This window comes from Pteropus vampyrus, unplaced genomic scaffold (genome assembly GCF_000151845.1).
Source record: "Pteropus vampyrus isolate Shadow unplaced genomic scaffold, Pvam_2.0 Scaffold88, whole genome shotgun sequence".
Taxonomy (NCBI): domain Eukaryota; kingdom Metazoa; phylum Chordata; class Mammalia; order Chiroptera; family Pteropodidae; genus Pteropus; species Pteropus vampyrus.
The window spans coordinates 3354462-3364257 of NW_011888869.1; the positions used below are offsets into that span (position 1 = coordinate 3354462).

Here is a 9796-nt window from a genome sequence, read left to right on the forward strand (position 1 = left end):
CACTTTCACCTTGACCTTGCTGGAAAATATGTTGAAATCTTAAATGCAAGTCTGGCAAAATGTGGTGAGATGATTTACAGAAGTAAAATCAAAGTATGTATCTGATTCAAAAGATCCATCTTCTTAAAATGCTATAATTCATACAATGCCTTGTACAGAGTACATCCTTTAAAAAATGTTGGTTTAATAAATTGTGTTGACTATACAATGCATCTCTATTTATTACATAATAAGGTACACAGACAAGAGAAGAGAAAGCTTTAGTAATATTTTATATACTATATAGCACCTTTATCTTCACAGTATATGTGATATTTCTAGCCCAACTGAACAATTTAGATGAACCTTTGTCAAGTAAATGAAGTCTTGGAAATATAATAGGAAATGATGAAAACTAATTGAAACATCATTTTGTTAAGGTAGTATGGTTTTTGAATTTTTTCATAAGTAGATTGGATTTTGTGAGCTGTTTCCTACAGAGCTCAAAATTTATGCTCAAAAAAGCATAAAGTGTTTCATTTAAAAGAAAATCCTAGATGTTGATTTGAATTGAAAGTACAAAGCTTTCTTTCCTTTTGACAGTTTGCTTTTGAAAGGGTTTTCTTCTGAAATATATAATACACTGTTGCTAGTTGAATGTAATGATCCATCACCCAAGAAGAAATAAAAGAAAGGCCAAATTTGGCTAATTTAGCATCTTGAGGAACTTATTTGTGAGTCATATGCATGTTAAAAAACAGCAACAAGCACTAATATCAAAAGCAGCTTTTCAAAAGAAAAGAAAAGAAAAGTAAATTATGGATAAATGAATGCTGCCATGTTCACACTGAAGATATTCTGACAATCTCACATACACTGTTTTGTTTTAAACATATATAGCTTCTTTTGAACTTTTAAGTGAACTTTAACATATCCAAGGCACATAAACCTTATTAGAATAGGAAAAAAAAAAAGAATCACAAATCTATATATCCTAAAGCAAATTAGAAATACAAACTAACAAAAAATTAAAAGTTGGAGTGACCAAAAAGCATAATTGCTAGCATAACTCAAAGTGTAATTTCAATTGAATAATATACAGAACAAAGATTCAGAGGTGAAGAATAAGGAGTACATTTTTAATGTTCATTAACAATTCAACATTTATAATTTGCCCTGGCTTGGATATTTCATATTCCCAAGAGCAAGATCATCCTTATAGAGTCCCGAATAGCAGAAATAATAATGTTTAGTGGTGTTCATATTCACTAAAAAAGTCTCAAGGATCCTGATGTGTTCTAAATCTATCCCTATGTGGATGTGGTTCCACAGTGTAGCGCTTAGCATGTCTGCTTTACACGTAGAAGGGCCTGGGTTCACACCCCAGTGGAGCCATGGTCCATGGTCTACGGCCAAGCCACCCTGAACAAACCCGATGGCTGATCTCGGAAGCTAAGCAAGGTCAGGCCTGGTTAGTACTTGGATGGGAAACCACCTAGGAAGACCAGATGCCGTAGGCATAAAAAAAAAATCTATCCTTATGCTTCCAAGCCAGATAACTCTTACAATGAATAGACTAAAGAGAATGTATCCCATTATCAAAGTTCCATGTCAAAGGCCTCTAAAAACATTTATTTCCCTTTTTCCTTATAATCCATGCTTTCTAGCTTCCATGCCTTGTACTTATATCCCTTTGAATATACTTTCTTATCGATCAAGTCACATCCATTCTTCACGTCCCTGTTTATAAACCATTCTCCCAATACACCTTCTCTGATGCTGTCTTTTCTTTGCCAAATGGAAGTGGTCATTCTCTAAACTCCCACAGCCTCCTATCTGTATTTTTTTGGCTAATGCATAAGGGTTTCCTATGACCCCATCCAGGTTCAGTGATTTTTCTAGGACAGCTCACAGGACTAAGCTTATAGTCATACTCAGGGCTATGATTTATGACAGTGAAAGGATACAAAGAAAAATCAGCAAAGAGAAAAGACACATGGGGTGAAGTCCAGAGGAAACCAAGAGCAAACTTCCAAAGTTCCAAAAATTTACTCCCAGTGGAATAATACAAGATGCACTTAATTCATGTAGTAATTCATGAGTTGGACAACAATGTGAAGTACTATCCACCAGAGCAACTCATTAGAGACTCAGTGCCCAAAATTTTTATGGGTGGCTAGTCACACAGGTATGTACTAAAATTCCAGACTCCCAAAGGAAAGCAGATGTTTATTATAAATCATATAGTTCACACAGTTTAGGCAAAGTGAACCATCCTTATCAATTAGGGTGGAACCCCACTCCTGAAATCCAAGTTCCCAGATGCCAGCAAAGGACCAACCTGTCTACAGGCCTTTCTAAGGATAAGAGTCTCAGGCTTTCATGGTTATCTTTTCTGCACAGAGAATTATACATTTCAACTTTTATATTATATTATTATATCATACTAATTAATTATATTATTATATCATATTATAATATATAATAATATATTATATGTTAGATTTCAACTCCTTCATTGTAAGCTCACTGAGAACCTGAATGGGATTTTTTTCATTGCTCCATTTCTAGTATAGAATAAGATTCCTAATGGAATACTGCTACTGACCTAAGATAATTTATTACTGTCTTATGCATGTGCACACACACACACACACATACACACACACACACAGAGAGACACACACTTTTTAAGGAATCAGGATTATGCAGTATTTTTTTCAATAAAATTATGTCAGATCACATCTTACTTAATCCTGTCTGGTCTCTTATTTATTCTTATTCCACTCAGAAAAAATGCATATATTGTAACCTGTGTCTCATAATCACTTGCTTAAAAAAAAGACTTACTGAGCACTTATTTGGTGCTGTTACTGAAATATAAATATTAAGAGCCCTATGATAAGAATAGCTAATTCTTACACAGGTGCCAGTGTTCAAAGCACAACTCTAAGAGGTAGATACTGTTATAGATTCTCCTTCTACAGATAAAGTTACTAATTCCTGAGCAGTTAGTCTGGAATCCACGCTCTTAATTACTCTGTTATACTGATTATCACACTCTTTAAAAGCAGTTTTTTTTGACATAAAAATTATTTTGACAAAATTAGAGAAAAAAATCCTTGTTCCATTTTAATGTTTTCTTCTCCACCACTTTAAAAGTAAAAGGACTACAATATTGCTAGATTTTGCCACTTCATATTTGGTAAGTTATATAGTCTTAATGAAGAATTTATTACTTAGTAATTTATGAAAAAGTAGTAAGAACTCATCAATGTATTTAGCATTTGTTACTGTCATTTGAACATAAGTAAGAGTAAAGTTATATTGGTTTAAATAAAATAAACATATGCACACTAAAATCTTTTTATTCCTATAAGTGAGAGATAGTTGATTTTTGCTATTGTACAATTAGAGTGACCATTTAATAAGAGAGCTTTTCATTTCTATCTAAATGGAATGCATTCTCATCATTGTCTCCCACACAGTGACACAACTAGTACACATCAGAGCCTGGAACACTCAGGGAAGGGAAACGACGCTCCTGACCTTTTTACTTCTTAAAGAATAAATTATAAAGGCTAAAAGGTTTTGAACAAGCTGCATTATGTCAAACTCAGCAGTTTAGAAGTACAGATATAATTTCAATCCTGGACAGTGAAATAATATTTGGTGTGCCAAAGAGTTGTCAGTCCTGTTTATAAATTTCTAAGTCAACATTAACATTCAAGTACAGAAAAATGACAGTGTTTTGCAGCTGCAGGAAAGGCTCGTCATGATGTGACTAAGATAACAGACATTTGAAAGGTATTGTTTTAATTTATAACCACTTAAAACCTCCTTCAGGAGACTGATACCATTCTCAAGTCACACAGGAGGCAACCATGTCTTAGAAAGGTTAAGTGACTGTCTCAGTTACATTAAGTAAAAAGTCTATGTAAGCAGTGACTTGCACTCAGATTCTCTCTTCACAGTTAGTATTCTTAACTAGTAAGCCACATGCCTCTCAAGTATCTATGAAGGTGGCCAGATTTGAATGTGATTAGACATGTTCAGTACTATGTACTGAGACACAGTTCTCTATGGGCCTCTTGCATCTCTGTATGTCTTACAAGCAGAGACATTGACTGCTGTTGTTCTGGAATATCTTTTTAAGGATGTTTGTACAGTGGATAGCATTGTAACAAAGAGATATGGTCTCCCTATGGAGGAAAAGACAAGCATGCCTACTGCCTATTAAAACATTAGGGTTTCCTAAGCTTAGAGTTCTGTTCCTGCAATCAACCTAGTGTGTTTGCAGGTGTCACTAATGCATTTTGGCATTATCTTGGAAGAAGTGGCCTCAGGAAACCAGCGTAAGAAAACACTGATACTCTGGCTGCTGCTATTATTTTTTAATGAGTAATAAAGTCTTTTGTTTCTGAGAACAAAACAAAAGAAAATGAAATCCTTAAATTGGAAGTAGATCTAGGATATTTAGTGCCTAAAGTTTATGCTTATTTTGGGGCCCTCTTAAAGGAAAAACATACAAAAATACATATACAAAATTAAGATTAAGGCTGTGAAAGGGTGCTGGCAAATGCAGGGCCCTGTAATGGAAGTTCAATTCATGGTAAATATATCTTTGTCTGAACTGAACTTTTGGAAGTCATACATTTCCAATTTGACGAATGGCTCTAAATGACTTTTCACTCCTCAAGTATCAAGTCTATACATCGTATAGTGCCTTATTTTAGAGAATAGCTCTTAATTTTTGTTTTTGAGGCAAAATAAAAATCTGGAGTATGTCGCCCACACGCAAATTTTTTCAACTCTCAGTTATCTTGATTGGATTTATAAATAGTCTAGGGAATATTTTTTTTCATATGTTAACTCTAAAGTAAATATAACCAAACTAAAGTCTTAAATGTATTGCTAAAACCTGCCCTAGTGACAAGAATAAATTCTAGCATCGTTGAGCCCAAATTCCTGAAAAATTAAATTCATGGAAATTGTACTATGAATGTTGATACAGTTTCAACTTAGGTATGTGGCAGCTCAATGATGCTTGAAATGAGAGAAAAAAAATACTTTGTGTGACACTCTGAAAGTAGCAAATTATCTTTTGCATACAGCACTGAAGAGGAAAAAATAGCTTAACTCATTTTGTTGTATAAAATCACGTCTTTTTATCACAGTAAAAGCTTGAAGTAGTTAAAACTATTAACAAGTCATATTTGTGTGTTGTTCACAGATAACAATTATAGATTAAACTTTATAAAATATGTACTTGATCTCATAGAATATGAAAATCAATAAATAATTAAGAAAATAAATAAAGTTCACCTACTTTTGAAATATTACTTGATCGACTCGCAGATCGTCCTGGGGATTTGTCATTCTGAAAAATAAAATCAGAGACATTGATTTAAAATATGGCAATAGACTTTACCAATGAGGGGAAAAAAGCATAGCATAGGCAGTTGAGTTAATAGACATACAAATTGCTTATACAGGATGACTTATTTCTTACTAAATTGTATTTCTCTAGTGCATAACAGTGTCCTTTTAAAAATGTTTCAATTAACTTTAGGGTTAATTGACTTTAGGGTTAATATATCAGTCTAGAAGTATTTATTTCCAAGAAATGCTTATTTGTCTAGAAAAATGTATGCAGTTCATTTGAAATAAAATTAGACAGTGAAAATATAGTTCATTATTTCTTCCTTTTTCTTTTGCTACCAGGAAATTCCGAGTAAATAAATTCTCATTCTCAGTGTCAGTAAATACTGCATACCAGGTACATGGTACATCTAATTTGTGTTCTTCTACATTGCATTTTATTGTTTTTTTTTTCTGTTATTTTCCTTTTAAAATTAAAAAATTCTAAAAGATACTTTTTATGTTTAAAACATTAAATTGTTTAAGTTAAAAATAATTTAAAAATTATTTTAAAATTTAAAACTTGAAAATAAGTTAAAAAAACTATGCCTTTAGTTTTTTCCTCTTAAAGATTTTCCAACTTAGTAGAAAAGAAGCATAAAAAAAGGTTTTGAATAGATAAATTAAAAAAAAAAAAGTCACGCAATTTTAAAGTAGGAAGGGATCCTAAAGAGTGTTACCTCTCATTTGAAGTCCAGAGGCATTCTGTTCCTGGCAGCCACAGAGCCTCAGACTAGTCTAGTCTGGTTGTTCTTTCCACTCTGCCAATTATTTGCTCATGGATAAGTGACTGGCAAATCAGAATGTATGCATTTTACATGTAGCAAGAGATCAAAGTACACATCTCCTTCTGTAGAGAAAATGTTTTTGAAAGAACTTGTTCTAGGCACTAAAATGTTATAAAGGATCTGAATTAACATTGCCATTGAAATACTTTAGTATTCTTTCAAAAAGAATTTTCTGAGCATTTGGACTTGGCACAAAAGTGGACCTGACTAGACAGCTACAGTGCACCTTGACAGAGGTCATTTTTGAGAACTAAGTTGTTGTAACCACCTGTGGATCTGAAATTGCCCCATGATGACTGCTTGAGACAGTTTCGGAAACACGCTGATGACAAGATATGGCAAATGTGTTACTGTGGAAATACAGTAGCTGCATTCACTGCAGACTGTCACTGTGTCATGCACAGGCTTCCAGATATTTCAGCTGAACAGTACTTTTTCCTTTACATGCAACATCCATCTCCTACAACCACCGATGTCACTGTGGAGCGTGTTATTACAGACCAAGATGAGTCACAGCGATACGATTAGTTACACCTCATAACAGCCCCGTGATCCAAAGGGAGATTAATGTATCTACTACTAGGAGGCATTTTTCCTTGATTAGCTTCCTCTGGTGATGGAGAGAGGTGCTTTTCTACTGACATCTCCTCTTCTAGAGACCAGAAAACAAAATCAATACATCTTTCCTTCTCAGTGAAATTCATGATTTTGACACAATAGAACAGAGGCAAATAGGCCACATAATAGGCTTTGGGAGCAGTTTCATTTAGCAGTTATTTTATTTTCTATATTTAAATGCTATTGAGAACATGATTAAGGAACTAGAATTGAAAGGTGCTTCAGCAAGAACCAAGAGGTGCTGTGAGAAATTTAATTTAGCATCAGATTACTTAATTTTTCAAACCAAACAGGACTTCATGGTGTTTTCAGATAAAACAAGTAGGGTGAGGGTCCCTTCGCAGTTGTGAATGAGTTCAGCATAGCGTAATAATAATGAGATAATTCCCATACTCTGCACCAGCAACCCCAAATGCAATGAGAGGAAACATCTGCTTGATTATTTAGTACTTCAAGAGAACTTTTACCTTGAAATCCACTGGTAGCATTTTCTCCTAGGTGTTGAAAGAAATCAATGAGTTTAGGCAAAGGTTAAACTTTTTGCCATGGCTAATGTCTCTATTGTCTCTATTCCAGTTAAAATGTGGGGACTAACGCTGTGACTGCCTCCTTTGTGGATTAGATCCTGACATATAAAAGTTAGAACGGAAAATCAAATTTTCCTCTGCCCCAGGGGATTAAGGAAGTGTGGTCTGCCTTGCCTTTGAAGCAAAGCACCAGAAGCACTTTCTCTCTTGGAACACTTCCAAAGCAATCTGTCCAATTTGCTAGTAATTAATTGGGTGGCTTGTTCCATTACTAATACAATGACATATTCTTCTTTGTAGATCAGTCAAATATGGTTGTCATACTTCATTACGATCAGTTTAAATTCTTTACCTTAGATTAAATAGAAGCTGTCTCAGAATCTAAGATCACTGACTGGTATCCGAATTACAGTGACCTTGTAGGTCCATAAAAGTCAGAACCAAAAAGTTCCAACAAGTCTGCATGAAAAGTCTGGGACCATCAAGGAGTGATGGTGGATCACTGCAGCTTATCTACAGTATGTGGAGGGAGATGCTTTAGTTTTACAAGTGCTTTTTAATATTTTCAAAAGGCTTCTAATTTTTAGTTTGATCTGAATGTTGTATCTAATATTGTCATTTTTGTGATTATTATTAATATAATATTTTTCAAATTTGATTTTACTAAATGTGGTTAGAATTTTATTACCAGCAGGAAAAAATGATTACCAAATTAAAAAAATTATTACTAAACTGCTTTAATATATTTTTAATGTCATAATTTAAGGACAGCGACATAGTTCCTTTAAAAGGAAATAGTCTAAGTTAAAGAATACATGGTATGGCTGGACATGTAATTAGTTACCTATGAATATTCTGTGTATTATACCATTGATCAGAAGAGGGCAGTAAGGAAGCTTGAAGGAGGTTTTGTATGTAAACTAAAACAACTATTTCCAAGTGAAGGAACCAGAATAAAACGGTCTCACATAGACCACTGTTACAATGCTATTTTCTTGTATTTTTCTCTTTCCCCTATCTCCATCCCTAGGCTAAAAGTCAAGAGTATTTGAAAGGAGAAAAAGAATGAGATAATCTGAAGGGGCACCAACTGAGGTACAACTCAGTTGGTGCCCCTTCAGATTATAAGGTACAACTGAGTTGTACCTTACTTTTAAAGAATTCTAAGTAGACAATAGATTACTTTTGCTAGGGTAAGTAAAGCTTGGAATAGAAGTCTTAAAGCAATGTGGCTTATGAAAATAATAAACAATAACAGAGAGAATTTGAATAATGCAATAAAACTTGACTAATAGATATATAAATAAAATCTCATGTCCATTAATTAAAAAATATTCTTTTTAATAAAATGTTAAAAATTTATTTGGCCTCAAATAATACCTTAACAAAATATTCAAGTAAAGATTTTATAGGGTACTTCTGTTGATATTGGGGCAATAAAATTAGAAATAAACATTTGAAATGTGACTACTAAATCTTAATCAGCTGAAAATTAATCAGATAATGTTTGGTCCATAGAAATAAAAACTCTCTGAAAAATTATAGCCAGAAACTCTAAAAAATATCATACTAAGACCTATAGATCACAGCAAAAGCTGTATCCAGGTAAACATTTATAACTACAAATTCCTTTTTTAAAAGAGAACACAGTTCAAAACAAAATAAAATATAAAAAAAGTTATGAAATAAAAAAGCTAAAACTCATTAAATAGATATAAATAAAAATGATAAATACTTTCTTTGAGCAGTCCTTGAAAAAAAATTACAAAACAGATGAACTTTCTATAAGACTTATTAAGAAAAAAGAGAGAGCAAAATTGTATAAGAAATGAGAAAGATACATAACCAAAGACAAAGAAAGTATTAGAAAAATTATAAAAGCTAACTGTAATGCTGGTGCAACAAATTTGAAAATCTAGAGGAAATGAAATATTATTCTGGCAAAATAAAAGTTGCCAGAATTTATTTAAGAAAGAGGAAAGTTTGACAAACAACAAATAAGAGATGAGAAAAGTAAATGACAGTTTATATGCCCTAAAAAGGATAAAGACATGATGTCTTCACAACTGAGTTGTACCTTACTTTTAAAGAACGCATAATTCCAATTTTATTTACATTATCCTTGACCATAGAATCATAAATTTCCCTAATTCATATTATTAATCCTGCATAAATGAAACTCCAAATGCATTAAGAAAGCACCCAAAAAGTAAAAAGAAAAGGGACTACAGATGCAAAAATTCTTTAAAAAATACTGCCTTATATTTAAATAGTAGCATGTATCTTTGATATACCAGCAGTTTATAAAAAACAAAAGTACAGGGAATAGAATAAATAAAATTAATTCCAGATATTTCCTTATCAGGAAATCTGTCAACACAATTCTTTAGATGAATACATTGAAAGAGAAAAACATTATGATCTTAAAATTAAATGATGAAAAGATATTTGATAAATTTCAGC

The 9796-nt window shown here is 32.7% G+C and overlaps 1 protein-coding gene and 1 pseudogene across 24 annotated transcripts in view; one reads left to right on the forward strand and one right to left on the reverse strand.

Annotated features, from left to right (window-relative positions):
- The window catches only part of MARCH1 (membrane associated ring-CH-type finger 1), a 612422-nt gene that overhangs the window by 117422 nt on the left and 485204 nt on the right, over positions 1-9796 (reverse strand). For all 24 annotated transcript variants that reach the window (XM_023532694.1, XM_023532697.1, XM_023532687.1 and 21 more), the window contains one exon: positions 5309-5359. In XM_023532694.1, the coding sequence (XP_023388462.1) occupies positions 5309-5359 (51 nt within the window). The remainder of the gene's footprint in view (positions 1-5308; positions 5360-9796) is intronic.
- On the forward strand, positions 1384-1499 carry LOC111742221 (annotated as a pseudogene).